The sequence below is a fragment of the Mugil cephalus genome, chromosome 15 (genome assembly GCF_022458985.1).
Source record: "Mugil cephalus isolate CIBA_MC_2020 chromosome 15, CIBA_Mcephalus_1.1, whole genome shotgun sequence".
Taxonomy (NCBI): Eukaryota; Metazoa; Chordata; class Actinopteri; order Mugiliformes; family Mugilidae; genus Mugil; species Mugil cephalus.
The window spans coordinates 15,458,939-15,478,585 of record NC_061784.1 but is presented as its reverse complement, the minus strand read 5'-3'; the positions used below and the strand labels follow the sequence as shown (position 1 = coordinate 15,478,585).

At 41.3% G+C, this 19,647-nt stretch overlaps 2 protein-coding genes across 2 annotated transcripts; one reads left to right on the top strand and one right to left on the bottom strand.

The window, feature by feature from the left end:
* Positions 1–7,657: 7,657 nt before the first annotated feature.
* On the bottom strand, positions 7,658–10,972 carry LOC125021173 (microfibrillar-associated protein 3-like). Its single transcript, XM_047607119.1, has 3 exons — positions 10,810–10,972; positions 10,026–10,302; positions 7,658–9,295 (listed from the first exon to the last, which is right to left on the bottom strand). The coding sequence occupies exons 2-3, from the start codon at positions 10,255–10,257 to the stop codon at positions 8,547–8,549; spliced, it is 981 nt and encodes a 326-aa protein (XP_047463075.1). The 5' UTR covers positions 10,258–10,302; positions 10,810–10,972; the 3' UTR covers positions 7,658–8,546.
* Positions 10,973–11,467: 495 nt separating this feature from the next.
* Positions 11,468–19,338, top strand: fam114a2 (family with sequence similarity 114 member A2). Its single transcript, XM_047607934.1, has 14 exons — positions 11,468–11,727; positions 12,725–12,976; positions 14,176–14,275; positions 14,404–14,505; positions 15,242–15,360; positions 15,457–15,591; positions 15,716–15,880; positions 16,015–16,138; positions 16,229–16,314; positions 16,570–16,677; positions 17,395–17,519; positions 17,607–17,679; positions 17,992–18,045; positions 18,355–19,338. The coding sequence occupies exons 2-14, from the start codon at positions 12,749–12,751 to the stop codon at positions 18,454–18,456; spliced, it is 1,521 nt and encodes a 506-aa protein (XP_047463890.1). The 5' UTR covers positions 11,468–11,727; positions 12,725–12,748; the 3' UTR covers positions 18,457–19,338.
* Positions 19,339–19,647: the final 309 nt, after the last annotated feature.

Genomic DNA, 19,647 nt, shown 5'->3' with positions numbered 1-19,647 from the left:
TTAGATGTATATTGAGCAGGGACAAATGCATTAAATATTATTTCACATGAATACAAAACAGATGTAAAGCATACAGGTATCTTGCCAAAGCCAATTTGCAACCCCTGTCCCTGGATAATTGATTACTTTCCAAACAAAGGGGTTGAAGAGGTGGAGCAATCATAAGCCAGAGGCAAAGTAGTAATGTCCAAACAAATCCATTTTCCCTGTACCTGTTGTTTGAATCTTGACTTGGACTCAGACATTTGTTTGAGTTAGAGCATTTTTGTTAGATGACATTGGCTGAAACCGACAAGAAACAGAAAAAAAAAAGTTATGGAGTCTAACAAACCACCATTCCTTGGTGGCCGTCCTCCTCTCCTTGGGGAGACAAGCAAGTTCCATTATGTTTCTTGTTTGTATATTTAGCATAACTGCCCTGTTTTACTGACCTACAAACTGGTGATTGTGTTTAATACAGGCTAAATGTCGTACAGAGTTTGCTCTGTGTTGGTGTGAATGACCTCAAATCACAGCTGAAAATAAACACGTTTACCCCACAGGAATCCAATGTTTTCAATTTTAATGTGCTGCAATGTGGGGACAAAATAAGAAAGAGCTATTTACAGTGCTACAACTCCACACACTTCGCTGCTCCATTGCTTTCCTGAAGCCTACTTAAATCATGGAACAACACAGCATGAATTCAAACAGTAATTTGCGTATTTCCGTGTTGCCAACCCACACATTTATGCATAGTAAACATGTTTGCAATATGTCACATATATCTGAAGATTGAGCACAGACTGTATAATTGACTTGCCAGTTGCCATGACCTAAATATGACAGAGTGGTATTGCCATGCAGCTCATATGGAGACCATGTTGGCAAGGTATAAATTAATGTTCAGCAGCCTGGCCTCGAAGGCTTGGCTTAGACTGATTTATGTAAATATAAACAGAGCAGAAATTCTCCATTTGAACAGTGGCTTGAGAAATCGAGTCATTACATTAATGTCATCCAGTAGGTCCCTGAGTCTTATTTCACAGAGGGGCACATCCCACCTGTCTGAAAAAGAAAAAAGAAAAAAAAAAAGATGGAGGAGGAAGATGGTCAATAAATATTTCATAAGTTTCATTATTGCATATTTATAGTGTGTCTGCCACTCTCTAAATCTGCCCAAGTCTGTGCTGAGAAACAATCTTTAACCCAACAGGCACAACATCGAGCCATGCGGCGCAGGGAAGGGCAAATCATCTAATTTAACCGTCCTGCCAAGTGAAGACCCAGACGAGCGTTACTTCCAGCTTAATGACTGGAAGGGCAGAATGTTTTTCGCTGATCTAGTGTGGTGTGAAGTTTCTCTTTGAAGACACAAAACAGAAAGGAGTCACAGCATATGACACACTTGATAAATTACACTGAGTCTGGGTTGTCACATTCTGGCAGTGTCTAACTGCTCAGAAGGAGAGATGAAGACAAAACGATAGGTAAAAATATATAGGTCTAAATTGGTCAAGAAATGAAAGGCTACATCAGTGACCGTCTTAAAATTTGTTGGAGCCAAAAGAAACATGCCAAAGGTAATAAAAGTCATCCAAAGCATGACTGAAATACAACAAGTCTAAGTTGCTACAACACATCAGACTTTAATGGGATGTTGTTTTGGACAAATGTGTAGCCTGGGAGCCAGCCTGACTTTCCTCAGCCTGGACATTTTTACATTGGAAGTCTGGTCTGGAGTCACTCTGTTTTGGACTCCTTAGCAACAACATATTTGTTAGTTTGTTTCCCGTTTTATTTTGAAATGCACATACCAGCCACTTTCAGCTGTAGACATCAGAAAGAAAGGATTGTAGTGAGACAATCAACAACGTGCACACTTCTCATCAGGCCAGATTAATATGTAATGCATCATCAGATTCAGCCTGGATAACATTATAGGTTAGACTAAATCGTGACTGAAATTATGTTAAGTTAATCCTTATTTAGAGGATTCTTGTTACATGTTAATGCTAATGCTAACCGTTAGCGAGTGAGCGAGAGCGTAGGGGTCAGAATCAGTCAGAATCAACTATTTGAAAATAAGAATCACAATCTCGGGTGTATTAGTATATTCTCTAAAGTATGCGTTTTCCTCATCCATTCTTACCTTAACAATCAGTTGAAATATGCTAACCGCTGTTTACAAGCTATTGTGTTTAAGACGTGTTGCATCCAGTTAAGCCCCGCCCCTCAAAAAATGTCACATTGTTTACTAACTGTGACGGGGTCTATATTGTCAAATAACTAACTAAAACAAAACTTCTCAGAATAATAAACACTTCAACGTACATCAGCATTATATAAACTACCTAAAATGTTTTGGTGTTTACTATTTTCTGTCTTCCAGCCACTGTTGAATTACCTTTTTGTGTGGGCTATTGTGTACAGATATATTTTTGTATTGCAAATAACACCTAAACCGCGAGCAAAACAAATAAAACAAAACATCTTTTAACTATATGCTGGCTTATAAACTGTAAGACATATCTCTGAATAAAAGTAAAAACTCTTCACTAAAAATCAATCATGTTTGAATGACACTACAACAAATGCATTTTTAATTTTACTTGGAGGGTGTCCTCTCCAAAAGAGAAAAGCAATATTTCAACTTTCCTGACCAGCAGTCCCTTGTGTTTGTGAATTATGACTTGCTGCAAACAGTTTTTACCCAAGGAGCCCTGAGCATGACACAGAGACCAATTCATTTCCTATGGCACAGCGGTGTGTCACTTCACAAGGCACAGGGGGATTCCAGGCAGTGGTGGACTGACATCAACAGACCTCTAACTTCAGCTCTCAGATTGTTGTTTGCATCCAGTCTCCTACCAACCAAGTGTCTGTATTGTTTCTTTCAGGGCCTGATTTTCTTTTCCAGACAAATCATTTGTCTGTGTTTCGTAGGTCTATGTTGTGTTTCGTAGGGCTACGGTTAATTTGTTTATTTCCTGTTTGTTTAAAGATTGGATGGATGTAAAAGGGGCAACAGGACACCTACAGTAACTCAGCTGGCTACTTTTAAATAAGAAGCTGAATCAGAGAGGTGATTACATTTCCTTTTGCCGATTTGAAGAACAACGGTGTAAAATAAGGGGACTCTGTGGCATTTTCTTCACACCTCACAGCCTTAATTTAAGTCACTTAAGTCACTTATGGTCTGAGTAAGAATCACATAATGCAAGAAATTGTAGCCTTCAGCCGGCTCTGTTTGCTGTTTTTTGGAATCAAATTGCTCTCAGTGCAAAGAACAAACCTGGAGAGCTGAATGGAGGCAATTTCCTGCTCCACTTTTGTTATTTCTTGGTGTGTACTTTTGATGATAAAGGAGCGGTTAATAATACCGACATGATTGTAACTTCAACCGGACGCTTTGTTGTCTGCTGAGGAAATTAAATCATCAGTCTTTTAGTAAGTCATCAGAAAGTCAGCTGTACATCCACTCGCACAGTTCAGCATAATTAAAGAACATAGTTTTCAACGATGAATGAATACTGATTAGCAATTTATGTATCGGTAATAAAACCAGGCTAACACTAACCCTGATAGGGTGGGATATAAGGCATTGGTATGAAAGGCTCGGAAAGGGTGTCTTGATGCTGCACACTGGCAGATTATTAGACCATTATCTGTTGTACATCTTACAACCCATATTCCAACAAGCTGTGGAGTACTATTAAATGCTACTGACGGTGCTGAGTTGCAGCCTGTTTTTATACAGGCTATACATATCTGCAGGTTAGAGTATGCCGCGCATTAGCTGACTTTTAAGAGCATATGCACAGCAGAAGTAAAAACTGTCTCTCTTGTGCATCCAAAACAGTCGTGACTCAACAGAGAATGGACAAAGAAAGAAGCATTCAGAACAGCCAATTCATCTGGTCAATCATAATGTTGCCTTTGCCTCCTATTCCACAACGCAATAGGAGACTGACCTACAACTCTCAAAGCTTCACAGACACACAATCGGACCGACTGACTTCTCCCTAGTCACAATCTCTCAGCGTGACCTTGATTTGGTTGCCGTCATACCGTCCAGATGTTTTTGTTGTTGTTTTTTTTTATTTTTGCAGTATGTACCGTATCTATCAAAGGATGCAAGGAGTCTTCAGAAGACCCCAGCACCTTCACCCCAGTCCCCAGCGAGCTGCTGTAATGGTGCTACAGACATTATGTCCCATTAGTCCTTGAAGGGCAGAACCGCGAGGAGCAGCGAGACCCTGCGGAGAATCGGGTCGCAAGCAGCACGCCTTCCTTTTGTTGGCACATATGCTGGCCTCGAGAGCTAGCTAGCTTTGACCTTACCTGGACCATCCATGTGTGCACGTTTTTGTTAGAGGTTATTTGAAAATAAGGACATCAGCGTATAAAACCTACATTCACTGTAAATAGGTTGCTTTGACCTAATATTTACTGTTGGGTACAGTTCGTTAAAGGCCGTTAAAGAGTAGTTAGGAGTTTATCACTATGGGAAAAGCAAAACTAAATAAGGAACATAATAAATAAATGTAGTCATTGGGTCACAAGCTTAAGAGTTGGACATGATGTTGATGATGGGGCAGGATCCCTGTAAGAAATATGAACGAATATGTATGATGTGACTAAAATAATTGCTTCTGTCCACATACATTTGTATATTGTGTTTTTATGATGTGGTCTAGACTAAGGCACAGGTCTTCAACAAGGTATCTGCGACCCCTAGGGGGTCCGTGGAGCTACTCCAGGGGGGTCCCAAAATCTTTGCTTGACATTTTAAATATATATTTTGGCAAAAAAAAAAAAAAAAGCCCTTAAAACTGCGGGATTAATAAAAGATGATCTAACCTTCTCTTATAGCCAGAACAAGAACATCATTTGCTAGGTTCACTTTACTCTCAATGAACTTTAACCCCAATAACATCAAGCACTTTCTGCATGGACTGGAACAGTGTGAGGAGGTCAATCCTCACTGCACGTATGCACGTACAGGTTTATATATACTGATCAGCCACAACATTATGACCACTCACAGGAGAAGGAAATAACATTGACCACTTTGTGACATTTCTGTTGGGAAACTTATGGACCTGACATTCATTGGTGTGGATGTTACTTACACGTGTGCCACCCACCTAGACCAGACCAGGCACTCCGACCCCATAGCAAATTCACTAGATCCCAAACTAGATGATCTACAGAGGCCCCTCCCCTTAAAGGCCCCTACTAACAACATTCTGTTGCCAGGCCACACCCTTAAAAGGTCCATTTTCTGACGAGTCACCACAAGGGAGACCTACACAATATTCGGCAGGTGGTCATAATGTTATGCCTGATCAGTATATCAGTGTGAAGTGGTTCGGTTGCTGATTTGTAAGAACGAGCCTATTTAAGTGGATCAAAGTAAAGCTTAGGAAAAATAGGAAAAAAAAATAGTGAGGGCTTGTTTGTCCTTCAATTACTAAGTAGTAATCTAACAGGACGACACATCATCAGCATAGAGTCTTCTTGTCTAATGGACGAGCTCTGCTCTCACTGTGGTCTAATTTGTCTGCCTCTGTCCTTGTGGTGTTTTTTTTTTTTTTGGTTTAATTCTTTGTCTTGTTCCTTCTGGCTGATTTGTACTAAAAAAAATTAGCAATGAGATTCTTTGAACCTAATTTTATGAGCAATTTAAATTCAAGATGGCCAAATTTACCACTTGAACCATTCATTTAGGGAAGTATGCATGATGAGGCACATGCTGCAGCCGGCAAAAGGATCTGTTTCTTTGTCTGTCACACCCACACACACACACACACACCACACACTGTCACACAAAGCCTTCTTAGCCCAATCAATTCATTTGGTTTACCTCAATGACACCGGAGCATTCTGGAAACATCCTATCCTTAAAATCTTCCTTTGCCCTCTCCTTAAACGTCTGTTTTTGCTTCAACATGATGAATGATTGCTCGGGCCAATCAATTCTATTTAGATAAGCTCGCCTCCAGAGAGGACAGGAAAAGGAAGACGGATGGATTTCCAGAGTTATTCAACGCGGAGGCCCAAGGTTATTGTTTGGGATGCTCGCCAACTGGGTATTGCACAGGTAGGGCAGACTCGCATGCTCTGTTCCGGGAGATTAACCTCCAGGAAAATACTATACGCGTTGCGCAGGTTGAGCTTAATGAAGCTCCAGTGAATTTACCCACAAAGATGACAAATGCAAGGAGAATATACAGGGGAAAAAGCACCTTTATGTTTTGTTGCAGTCATGTGAAAAAATAAGTACAGTGACTTTTTTGACATATCTGAACAATAGATCCATGGTATAAGTTAGTATAATTCTTGGAAAAAGTCAGTACACTCTCACTCAGATTCCCTTCTACAGAGCCTGTAATGACATTGAGCTTTCCCATGGACATTAATTGTGTATTAAACTGACTTCTTTTGGTCTGATTTTTAAATGTGGAAAAAAAAAATCTTTTTAAGAAGATTCTTTGTTGGCACAGAGGGATTTGACCCATCCATTCATACATCCCATTCATACACACAAACACCAGGTTAGCGAGCAGCCACGTGCGGTCCCTGTGCAGCTCAAGGGCTCTTCAGCAATTGATGCCAAATGGAAAATGCTTCTCATTAGCTTCACCCTCGCACATTTCTTCTCATCAGTTCCGGCATTCAAACTGATGACCCTCCAGTCCCAGTCCCAGCGCAGTGCTGGGGTGGTTAGCGCTGATGCCTCACAGCAAGAAGGTTCTGGGTTTGAATCGGCCAACCGGGGCCTTTCTGTTGGAGTTTACATGTTCTCATTGTGTCTGTGTGGGTTCTCTCTGGGTACTCTGGCTAGGTACTAGGCTCCAGGAACCCCCCCATGACCTGCGAGAGCTCAAGAACATTAACAGAAAATGAATGACTGACTAGATGACCGTCCAGTCCTGAAGCCAGCCCCTCAAACCACTACGCCAGAGGTGCCAGAAGTTTAATGAGATACGTTCCACTTGTTACTCTTCAGGACATCCTAATCATTGGACATAATCTGAATGGTCTGGTCTCAGTCTGACGGATTTGAAGATGTGTTGGTCAGGGTCAACTTGCATTTTAGGACTAATTCGACAAATTTTTACGTTCTTGTTTTCTTTCTTGCGTCCAATCACCTGCAAAATTAGTCCACCCGTGGACAGTTTTCTGTATATATTAGCATGACAGCAGTTCCCTATCCTACTTTACGTCTCCCGTCTGAGGTTTATATAAAATGCCAGAGTCAGCAACAAGTAAAGTCAATTAAAAGAAGTCAAGGTCTGCTGTTACTTCTGCCACATGTGTCGCACATACAGGGGATTGGAACTGTGTGACTCACGGAGAAGTCAATAAATATAGAAACATAACAGACTAAATTGCCAGTAACAGATCAAACAGCAGCTTTCCAAACTGAAATCAATATTTCAAACAAGGAAGACACCGAAATCTAAAAGTTTGGCCTCAACATGTGACACAGGAGGGAATTTCTCCTTGTCGATATCTTTATCGACATCTCTTCGAGTGCAAAGCTGCCCTCCGGGGGTGTTGCAGGCAGTGGATGCGCCACTGGTCAAAAGTATCGAAAAGATGTCTGTAACCCAACAGCTCCACTCTGTGGATCATTAACACTGTTACAAGATCAGAAAATAACCAGACATTTGCAAGGTTTTCATTTTTATTGTGAATAAAACATTTTCTTTTCTGCAGTTTCCTTTCTGCCTACAAATAAAAACTTTTTGCATTGTGTGCATGAAAAGGATTTTCACATTTTCACTTTGAAACGTAAACACCTATAAATATGAATCTGCCATTTTTTACTGCCTTTTTTTTTTCACTTCAAAACAGAGCGTCGGATTAATGAACCGCCCTTGCATCTGACGAAGACCAGAATAAAACAGACATGTGAGACAACTATCAAGTCTTAGCGCTTCGACGCCTCCTTCTTTTGTCTGCGACTTTGAAGAGACTGAGGAGGAAGCGCTGACGCGAAACAATTGACACGATGACAACAAGGATTTTGTAGCATCATTTGGCTCCGACTGTCAAAGCGTACGAAAGTGAGAAGCAGCAAATCACACGTGAACAAGTGAATAATGAGGATTGATACTTCCTCTTGATTAAATTACATATTTTAAAAGTGACATTCAGTTCAGTTTGGTCTTATTTAATGTAACAAACTGTCATCAGTCCTTATTTAAAATGTTTCGAATTTAACCTCTAACCAAAATCTGTCTAATGAAATTCTGAGGATTTGTTCAGAAACCTTTTTTTTTTTCTGAAAGCAAAATTGAACACATTTCACTTCCTCCATGGTCACTGGTTTAGCAATTGTGACTGCAGCCCATAATTCTTCAGAATTGAATTAAAGCTGTTTTTGAGATTTAGGATTGTCAGAGGATAGAATAAGGACATGATGAAATGAGACGAGCAGAATCAGAAAGTCTGAATTTTAAATGATACCCAACACCACGATGATTTCTTCGTCTCTGACTTACAGTAACGCACCTTTTACTCTGTGTTTCCCATTGGATACACTCTGGGACAGTTTATACGTTGCTCTCATAGGACACACTTGTTCGTGAGCCTGGTGGGATCACACTCAGGTATCCCCTGGCCTCCTTATCCTCGCTGAAGTCCTCCTCAGAAACAGTGTGGACCGACACTTTGACGTCAAGGCGCTCTTCATTCCCTCGCCTTTCACTTGAAAGCAGGGCCTCACACACTTGCTCCTCTTCTCCTTTCGCGCTGGCCGGCCCTATAGCCTGCCTGTTCCTTGGCACCGCCACCCTGACCGGCTGCGCGGGGTCGGACGCAGGGTTCTCCGCGGCCTTGTCCGCCAACGTCCGGCAGTTTAGGATGAGCGGCGGCAGGGGGACGCTGCGCGCCAGATCCTCCATGTGACGGGCGAACTCCATGGTCTTGAACTGCGTGATTTTGGCAAACTCCAGCGTCTTGGCTGACGTGACGATGGGGATGCGCTTGGCCACCTCGAACGCCTTCTGCAGCTTCTCCGCGCCCTCCGTGCGGAAGAACTCATTGATGGCCCGCTCCGTCTCCTTGAGGTGGCTGCTGACCATGCACAGCCGTGTGACGTTGAGGATCATGGTGATGGTGAAGGCCACCAGGCACACGATTACAAAGTACACCCCGAGGCCGCTGTCTGTGTAGGCGACGCGCAGAGTGAAGGTGTAGTTTCTGGTGCCGTTGGAGGTGACGCACGTGTAGCGGCCGCGGTCTGCAAAGGAGACCACCGTGATGTTCAGGGCGCCGTTCTCGTCGATCCGCCACTTCTCACCTGCGGCCAAAACAGACAGGAAGAGCGTTAGACTCGCCAAAAGGTGCTTGGAAACTTTCTCATTAAGTGACAGAAAATCTTTATCGCCTCCTCAATCAAGGCGTTTGTCGTGCAGCGTCAAAAATGTTTCGACAGGTCAAAAAATCCAGTTAGCGCTCATCAAATTTAAACTTTGCTCAGCGCCATTTGAGTTCCTCAGCGGATAAGCACACAAAGCACTACCTGATGAGATGAAAGCAGTTTTATGCATAATATCGGAACAAACAAACACCTGAGTCATATTGAGAATTATTGTGTTGACTCTCAAACTTCTTCTAGATTGAGTTTACTGGCGCGTGGAAGTTTGGGCTGCGTGAAAACAAAACACAGACTAAAGGCTGCGTCCAAGAAATTATGTTTTCTTGAGAAAAAGGCCAATGATGGTGGAGACTGGTATAACAACTGTTTAGTTCAGTCTATTTTTAACAGCAAAAGCTCAGTAAACACAGGTCTGGTTGGTGCATTTGATGTAAAGATAATAAGCTTGTCTGACCAGGCAAAAAATGGCTGTAATGATATTTTTTTCCAGCAGAAAAAGTACAAAAGCTATTAAAACTTAACACTTTCAACACAGTTTCGAACATTTAACAATAAATAATAATGCGTATTCTGTTTACTGCACATTTATAATTGTTTCTGAAATATTCAAATTGTCTTCTTATCCAGGTGTTCCTTCTACCAGCATCCTCACCCAGCAGAGGTCCTTTGGAGTTGTACCACTTGATGCCATCGAGGCTTCCGGTCACGTTGCACTCGATGAGCATGCTGGAGCCCTCCCTCGCCACAGCGTTTTGACTGGGGGGGACGCCGGCCTGGAGGATGGAGGCCTCTGACACGTCGTGAGTGCCACCTGCCGTCCAGCCACCCAGCAGCAGGAGTGCGATGAGCAGGTGCGACCGGTTGTGGTTGTGAGGCGGCGACATGCTGAATGGGATGACGGCTTCTGCTCACATTTAGACGAGACAAACCTGCAAAACAGGAAGAGTAAATATGCATGGGTCATTTTGTGAAACCTGACAAATCCTGTACTTTTTTTGTATTTACCTATTAAGAACAATCTAGTTTATTAGATCCTTCGATTTTTAGTTCAATTTATCTTCTGAGAAGGACTTTTAAAAGTCTAGTTCAATCTGACAGTTTAATGCCAAAATTTCATTTGTGTGTTAATTTCTTGCTTTTCTCTTTCACGTGATCACATTCTCTACCATAAACTTCTAACACTTCATTCGCCATTATTTTCTGTAGTGACTGTAGTTGGAATTTAAGTCTCGTAAATGTGCTAAGCATTGTTGCCTCTTAAATGAAGTCTAGCCTTATAGTTAATTAGGTAAGATACACAGCTGTGACTATGATACAGCAAAGTCATAGGTGATAAAACAATTACAGTTTGTAAGGTTGTCTATTAAACACTGAAAAGCAAACTTCAAACTCCAACATTGATGTTTAAGTCAAATAGTAAACAAGATAATTCCTACCTGTCGGGGATAGCACCAAAACAACAAAGCCTCAATCGACGTACACACGATCGCTTTCTTGCAAATGAATGTAGTTTTCACGGATTCTTTTGTTATTAGCCTCAAATGTTTTAGCACAATCAACAGGTGCGGTACGGTCCATTCACTTCCTGGTTCAGGTAAGAGTAGGTGTTGTCAACAAGTTGTCAACGCCTTCGGACCTAGGGCTGCTTTAGAAGAAGAACTATTCAAGCACTACCTGTTTAAGAACAAATATTTAAAAAGAGAAGATGTGGAAATCTATCTCTTTGTTGTTCTGAAATATTTATTGGTTATCCCAGTTTTTAATTAATCTAATTTAATTTAATCCAACTTAATTTCTATTTTCTTTTCATTTCTTATGCCTTTTATTTTGAACTTTCCGGAAGTGCTATTGAACGAGAAGGGAAACAGCGGAAGTTGGTACTCCACACTTCGAAATAAAATGACAAAGAGTGCACCAAGTGCAAAGAACGATAATTGTTTTTAACAGCATTCAAGTAACTTTTCGAGAATTATGTGGTGCGTCAAAGCCTTTACAGAATGCTCAGTTTCCGTCCTCGATCAATTTATAAGCGCAATTTCTTTATTTACAGTTATTTTAATATGTCAATGCCTTTATTCTAAAGAGAAATTAACCGGAACCCGTCCTGGAAGGATCCAACCTGAGCTTTGAAAACAAAATGTGACGTGGCTAATCCTTGTGGACAAAAAGAGCAAGAAAACCCGAACCTTTACACCGTTTACTGGAAATGTAACGGGTGTTTCACATCAAAATACTGTGGCTCAAACCGAAAATATCGCTCTTGGTGTTAATTTTGTACAGGAAACTGCTGGCAGATTGAGGCTGTGACGTTAAAGTGCTAGCATCAAGACTTTGACAGTTGAGCAGGAGGAAAGGTGAGTTTACAACACAGATCGGAAGTTTGTGTGTGTTGTGTTACCTGGTTAAATAAGTAATTAAACTCACAATAGTATTAAATGTTTTAATGGATATTTATTGAAGGCTGGTAGCTCATCAAATCTACCAGCAACCCCTTTGTGAAGCTGCATGTTAACACTGTCGTCGGAGTCTCGAGCACATCAGTAACAACAATAATATTACGATTTAGTGATGACATATTTATGATAAAATACAGTTTTTTGTGTTTGGGATTTGACTTTTTGGAGCCTACAGACTTTGACCAAACTGCTGTACAAACAGAGTAGGTCAAAGCATGCAAAAAATAAATGAATAAATAATAAAATAAGATTAAAATAAAATAAATAAATAAACATGAGCACCAAGTCAACACAAAAACAAAGAAGAGGTTTTAAAAAAACTATATTAAAAATAGTAAAAGACACATTACTCAATCTCAAAGTGAATTAAATGCCAGAGTTTAAAAATGAGTTGTTAGATGGGATTTAAAACCAGGCAGTGTTTCGGGACAACACGTCCAAAAGCTTGATCTCCCCTTAGCTTCAACCTTTATTCCAGGTACAACCAGAAGCGAGTGGTCAGTGGACCTGAGTGACCTCAGTGGGACACGTGGTTGCAGGAAATGAGAGAGATACGTTCAGTGATGTGTATGCAGACAATAAAATCTGAAAATCAAGCCTAAAGAATACAGGGAGCCAGTGACGGGTGGGCCTCTATGGGGGGAGGTTACAATGGTCAAAATGAGACTAGATAAAAACAAGTATGACCCTTACATAAAAAAGATAGACCCTCAACTTGAAACAACTGGACTTGATCTATTTGTCCAGTTTAGAATCACTGTCACAAATCTTAGAACTTCAGTTTTACTCTCATTGAAAGCTGTGTCTAATTGCCTCAAGTATTTTCTTAAATGGACTTTACACCGGAGTTTATCTAACTCACAGTGATTCTTTTTGTCCCTCTTTTATTGTGCAGGCATGTACTGAGATACTGGACAAGATGTCAGACAGCGAAGCTTCTTGTACGGCAGCTGAGGGTTCAGAGGCAGCGGCGGAGGCGCAGGGTGCTTCTTCTCCTGCTGCGTCGCCCGACATCTCCACACCGTCCACGCCCGACAACTCGACTGATGTCGCCCCAACGAGGAAAACAAGGAGGAGACCAGAGCCCAAGCCTGCGGCTCAAGCTGAAGTTGAAGAGAAGCCAAAAGTGGAAGAGCAGCCAGCGAAGGTAGTAATGAGATAATGTAAAAAAAAAAAAAAAAAAAAAGAAGCAAAAAAAGATTTTCACTTCTGTGGGAATGTTTTGCCAAATCTTAGAGAGCACGCAAATTAGATACACAAATATTTGAGAACATTTTATCCTAGGAAACTATCTGGCTGGGATTTTCATGACGTCTTCTCCAGCATTTCATGAAGCAAATCTTTATACAGCAGTCACCAAGGAACCTACCTTTATATAGCTTTAACAGTTGGGTATGACGGTTCAAAAAAACTCTTATTCCCCAAAAGCGCACCACAAATTTAAAAGTGGTCATGAATCAAGCTGCCTTTAGGAAATCCATTTTTAGATTCAAATCTATCTTATGTCAAAAGATTTGATAACGATTTATAAAATCTTCAGATCCGTTTTTTCTGAATATGACTTTTCTTGAGTATCAGGCAACAAGATTAGTCCACTTGTGAAGGAGATCCAAAACATGACAAGATCCAACTCTGAGAGCACCGTCAGACCTGGAGGCTGATGTCTAAAATCAGTGATCAGTGACAAGGGGACATTGTGAATTAAGATCGAATCGATTCAGGAAAACCATAGCAACACCCAACCCTGCTCATGAAATTACATCTGATTTATCTAACCATTTGTATATGTTTGTTTTCCTTCTGGCAGACACTAAAGGTTTCAAAGATATCCTGCTTGAATCCTGTCGCTTAATCCCACTAAATGTGACAATAGGTGAAATTATGATTGATGAGTGTGTGTCCACAAATACAATCTCACCAGCCAGGAGACGTAGAATGTCCTATTTAGGCCTTACCCCATTATTTGTCACGTTTCAGTCTTTTTTCACTTCTTCCTTGTAGTGACTGAGGTCTGAGAGGTTCTGTACATGTAGCAGAAGTGCCAGTAATGTTGACTTTGATAACAATTCACGATTCATAATTATGCTGCTGATGTAAATATTCAATATAGTAATAGTAAAAAGTATAGCATATAGTAAATATTATCCGGTATTTCATATCTTTTATTGTTTTTAAAATCGGTTGCAGCTTCTTATAACCCCAGGAATGAGCCTTATCTCATATCACTAGATTTTTCCACTAACTCTGTTTTCCACACGCTGTCTTATCTGTTCTGTTCTTTGTTTGTATCCACTTTCCTTCAACTCTGATTTTTTTTTTCTCCTGTCTTCATTTCTTGTCCCACAGCCAGCCAGTGAGTCCACCGTGTCCCAGGGTGGGTGGGGTTACTGGGGCAGCTGGGGCAAATCCATCTTGTCCTCGGCGACAGCTACAGTGGCGACCGTCGGTGGGTGTCCGCCGCCTCGCCGGGTCTTTGAATGTTACATACGTATCGAGATCTGTAACATAAGTAAAAATGCAACACCAGCGTGGTTGTTCTAGATGTTTTGTTTTTATTTTGTCGCATCTGTTCAGGCCAAGGCCTCACTCAGGTTATAGAGAAGGCCGAGACCTCGCTGGGAATCCCGAGCCCGACCGAACTGTCAGCGCAGGTGGAGGAAGAACAGAATCAGCAGGGTGAGACGTGATGTGGAGCACAGTGAAAGTGGCTCACTTCAATGTTAATGCACATTATTGCACCTCAATCATCCTTCCTATGCATGTAATATATATTTACTTCTGTCTCTAGTTCCTGTACATTTGTTCATATCATTTCCTTATTATTCATCTCTGTTGGCACTGAATATGTGTTTATGTATGTATATGTAGGTATGTATGTGCATGTATATATTTACATAGAGAAGACAGGACGCAAATTATAACTATCGTGAATTAATGATTTAAGGAAGAGGGGATTTAATCTTTTTTTTTTTACTTCCACCCACTCATTTTACAGTATATAAATTAAATTATGTATGTTTGTATAACAGTCTTATTTATATTATGATATATTTGCATTTTCTATTACTTCTTGATCAACATTTATTTTACATTAATTCCTTCGTATGATAATTGTATACATTTTACTTCAACTATTTTGTTTTATTTTATTAGATTCGTACTTATATTTAATTTTTATTTTAGCAGATTCTTACTTATATCAAGAGTGTTTTTTATGTGCATCTGAGCTACCGACTGAGCGATTTCCCTTGTGGATGAATAACGTCTAAGTTGTCATAACAGCAAGAATCCAGCGTATAAAACTACATTTTATGTTTAGCTTAACACTTTTTTCCTTACTGCATACATTGGATGTCTTCAGTATTAACCTACAGTGTAGAAAATAACACAGAGTGCGTCTTCGTCTGGTTAGATTCCCACCCCGCGGGTGAAGCCGGCAGTGACGCGGACAAAGAAGTGAGAGATGGCTCGTCAGCTGTGGGAAGCGCGATGGGAATGTTGTCATCGCTCACCAGCGTCGTGCAGAACACAGTACGTCCACGAGCACGAAACGCGTTTTGCGGCAGTCGAGTTGAGCTGTTCCTGACGGCGTCGTTTCCTCTGCTGAAACTAAACCTCGCTTCGCAGGGTAAGACGGTGATAACGGGCGGCCTGGATGCTCTGGAGTTCATCGGGAAGAAGACGATGGACGTGATAGCGGAAGGTGATCCCGGCTTTAAGAAGACCAAAGGACTGATGGCCAGGAACTCCACTCTGTCTCAGGTGGGTGTTCTGGTTAAAAGAGGAAACATGCTAAAATAAAATGGAATTCATCTTATTAGATCGGATTTAGGAGGGAGGACACGAGACGCTTTAAATGACCCTCAACTGTGCCACTGTCTCTTAGGTTTTACGGGAGGCGAAGGAGCGAGAGGAGCTGCAGACGGCCGAGCAAAATTCATCAGTTTCAGAGAAGAAGGTGGTGGCCCACTACGGGATGCTGTTTGATGAGTTCCAGGGTCTGTCTCACCTCGAAGCTCTGGAGATTCTGTCTCGAGAGAGCGAGTCTAAGGTACGGAGGAGGTTTCTCTCTGAAATATCTCAACGACTGTGGCTGAATAGACTGTCGGAGACTCAGTTTTCATGTTTACGAGTCAGTATAGACCTGTCACCTGGCTTTGTTTTCCTGTGTGTGTGGCGCCGTAGGTGAAGTCGGTTCTGACCACTCTGTCGGGAGATGAGCTGGTTCAGCTCAGAGAGGAGCTGGATCGCATCCAAGACTCTTTCTCGCTGGTGGAGTTTGACGACGAGGAGGTTGACGAGAAGAAAGGTAACTTCAGAGTGAAAGAGCGATTCACAAATGCCAGCATGATGCCATGAACGTCGTCTCAGATAAACGATCAATTTCATCCGACTCCAGATGAAGACGGTTCGGAGTTTGAGAAGGAGTTGACGGAAGCCATGGAGGGCCTCAGTGTTTCTGCCACAGCCGACAAACTCAGCAAGGTAATGTACCTCACGCTTCAGGGTCAGTTTATGTTGAATCGCCATTTACAATTTTGTAAAGATGTTGATTCACCTCTGTCAGAATGAGTTTGATTCAGTAAACAAAATAGCAGAGATTACAACCATTACATTGGGAAGTTCCTTTTTTTTCACCGTGTCAACCGCCTGGATGTCTTCGCATGCTCTGTATTTTGAGGAACTGGTGATACACAGCTGAGCAATCTGCTGAAATCCTCATGTCTGACATCCTGACAGGCCTGTAAGAGCGCCTGCAGCCAGATCACTGACATGTCCAAACCGGAGGAGCAGGAGGAGGAGGAGGAAGGGAGGGAGGAGGATGCGAAGAAAACACGCTCTGTAGAGGTATGTTCATTTTAACCATCATCATTATTTACCATTACGTCCTTGGTGGTTGCTATATGTGGCTATTAAATTATATACGACGGGGTGGCCAATACATCAATGGTAGATGGCATGCCATTCAAAAAAAAAATGTTTTAGATGTTACTCTATCATCCACACTCACAGTGGCACATGGTTCTGGCCAAACACACAAGCTAAGTAGCTAAGCTCCAGTTTATGTCGACTGAAGAAGGGGTTTAAAATGAGTGGCAGCGCTGGACCAAGTAGGAAACCAGACATTTACCACTTCCTTGCAGAATAGAGTTCATGCAGTTGTGCGAAGTGTGTCTCTCTCAGTTAAATATAAACTTACCATAAAAGGATGGATGGTATTTAGACGTGTAGCACCCACCTGGACCAGATGTAATTATGAAAGAACTCACCAGCCACTTAAACAGGACCCTTTTGGCTTCAGAGCTGCCTTAATTCTTCGTGGCGTTCTTTCAACAAGGTGTTCTGCATTCCTTGGTTGTAACGAGTGCTTATTTGAGTTACTGTATTGAGTTACTAATGAAGTGGTAAGTGAGTGTGTGATGAGCACAGAACAAAGTCTATAAAAGTAGACTTCACTGAAAACAGTTGATTTGTAAGTAAGTCGTACGTTGCAGCGCACACGGTTTCCTCTGCACGCGCTTCCTGATCCATTCGGCTGTTTGCGTGCGTGTGTGTTCTCGTCAGGAGGTTCACGCTGCAGCGATCAGGAGTCTGGCCGAGCTGACCGCTCGGTCCATCGAGCTGTTCCACAAACTGGCTGAGATGATCCTCTTCTCCAACGGCGGCACGGAGCCCGGCGTTCTGTCCCAGTAAGACACTGACACTGACACTGACACTGACAATGAACTGTGTGTGTGAACTGAACGTCTGATTATTTATTTTTTAACTGTCCTCAGGCTAACTGTTGTCCTGTGTAAAGAAATCTCTCTACTCTCCAAGAAGTTCACCTCTTGCTTAACAGCAGTCGGGGTAAGTGTGATTATTCAGACTTAGCTTTGAGGTTCCCAAAGATGACTGAGTCAGATTTAATGAATGTTATTCTGTTTTTATTGTCGTGCTGGTGTAACTTAAATCCACTTATTAATTATTTTATTTATAATCCATCTGAACTCCAGTGTCTTTTTGAGTATGTCCAAAGAGTGGAACCTCTAAAACATTGTCTGCTTAGCTATTTTCCTGTTCTACTTTATATATCCAACTTTAATTCATGTTTCTAGTTTTTACTACTTTCTGTTCGCCTGTCAGCTGATTGTAACTCAACCCGGACGTTCTGTTTTGCAGTCGAACGAGAAGGGAGATGTCCTCAACCCGCTGATAACAGGAGTCTTTTTAGAGGTTCGTGTCATATTACTGGATACATGTGGTTGATTTGATGTCACAGTCATCACAGCGCCACAGCGATACATTCTTGGACACGCTTTTTGTGGTTCTGTTTGATTCATTTGTCAATTTCTCAAATCAGTCACCATATTTTCTTGCTCAGTGTCTTGTTTAAACACTGACAAAATCCCATTTAGTTTCTATAAAATCATGTAATGACCCGAGATAACTACTGGGGACAAAGTGTATTTATTTTATAGACGTTAGTATGCACACATCAGAAGTATGTTTAACAAACTGCACGTCTTACCTCTTCCCACACAGGCGTCAAACAGTGCGTCTTACATCCAGGATGCTTTCCAGCTCCTCATGCCGATCCTGGAGGTGTCTCACATCCAGAGGAGAGCTGAGTCCACGGAGCAGTGACCGGCTGACGTCGCCTCTGCCGCCCCCGAAACGCTGCCGCGACCCTGGGACTCTCAGCAGAGAAACCGACACTTCGTCCAAACCTTTTAGGAACGGTCTGCGTCAGCTTTAACTACGTGGGAGGCAACGGTGGTTCTCCTTAAACAGTGTTAACTTCATGTGCATTGCTGGTTTGTTTGTAAAACTCAGTCAGTGGACTTAACGGAGTACAGAAGGAGGAGGAGGAGGAGGAGGTCTGGATTTACAAGCTCCAATCTGAAGAGAACAAAATGGATTTATAATAACGATCAGGGAGCAACATATTGTTTTTGTTGTTTTTTTTGATCCAACTATTACACTAAGTTCTACTTCAGGCGCTTAACCTTAAGTCTTAAATTTGCCTCAACTTGTAATTAGCTTTAATAAAAATCATACAGAACACACCCGAGGTAATTTTTTTAAAAAGGGACACAACAAAATAATTTGAAAGCCGCCAGCACTCGGATTATTATTTCAGTTTCTTCGATTGAAGGTTTGTTCCGTGGTTTCAATTTTTCTTTAGTGCTTATTTTCTTTTTTTTTCTTTTTTTTTGAAACCTGTCAAGTCATGAAATAGCTGAATAAACTCACAGTATGAACGTTTACAAACAAAACTATTTCTAAAGTTAAAAAATTAGTGTTCAGTAGTTTAAACCTACCTTCAGTCTGCCATTTCATTTAACCTCAGGTGTTCATCTCACGGAGAGGCTCCTCCCGGCTATGAGGAAAGAGGAATGCTAACGGCTGTGTGTTGTGGGCATATAAAATTATCTCTTCTTTTTGTTCTTTGCATTATAGAGCAATATACTATACTGTATGCCAGGTAATTTGAAATTGTTTTCCAATAAATGTGCTTTCTTATAAGTGTCTGTGATGAAACTGCAGCTTTCTAAATGTTTAAATTTGTAAATATCATTCAAGAGGTAACCCTAGAAGGGATTATAGCATTACACGTAGTATTATTGTATCATTACTAACTATAACTTCATAATTATTACTTAATAATATACTACTAGATCATATCTTTGGGGTCCGAGTTTTTTTTTTAAAAAAATAGTGCTGTTGGGTATTTTGGCAGAAACAGATATTTCATTTTAATAAATCAAATATGACATAGCATGACATATATATATATATATATTCCGCTATGACGATGTCCGACGTTTAGAGCAA

What these genes read in the sequence shown, in the direction of transcription:
- fam114a2 (XM_047607934.1), top strand. Translation starts at nt 12,749, where the DNA reads ATGTCAGACAGCGAAGCTTCTTGTACGGCAGCTGAGGGTTCAGAGGCA. An exon ending in CCAGCGTCGTGCAGAACACA is followed by an intron (nt 15,361 to 15,456) that starts GTACGTCCACGA and finishes CTCGCTTCGCAG; the next exon opens with GGTAAGACGGTGATAACGGG. An exon ending in CTCGAGAGAGCGAGTCTAAG is followed by an intron (nt 15,881 to 16,014) that starts GTACGGAGGAGG and finishes GTGGCGCCGTAG; the next exon opens with GTGAAGTCGGTTCTGACCAC.
- LOC125021173 (XM_047607119.1), bottom strand. Translation starts at nt 10,257, where the DNA reads ATGTCGCCGCCTCACAACCACAACCGGTCGCACCTGCTCATCGCACTC. An exon ending in CTCCAAAGGACCTCTGCTGG is followed by an intron (nt 9,296 to 10,025) that starts GTGAGGATGCTG and finishes TTTTGGCCGCAG; the next exon opens with GTGAGAAGTGGCGGATCGAC.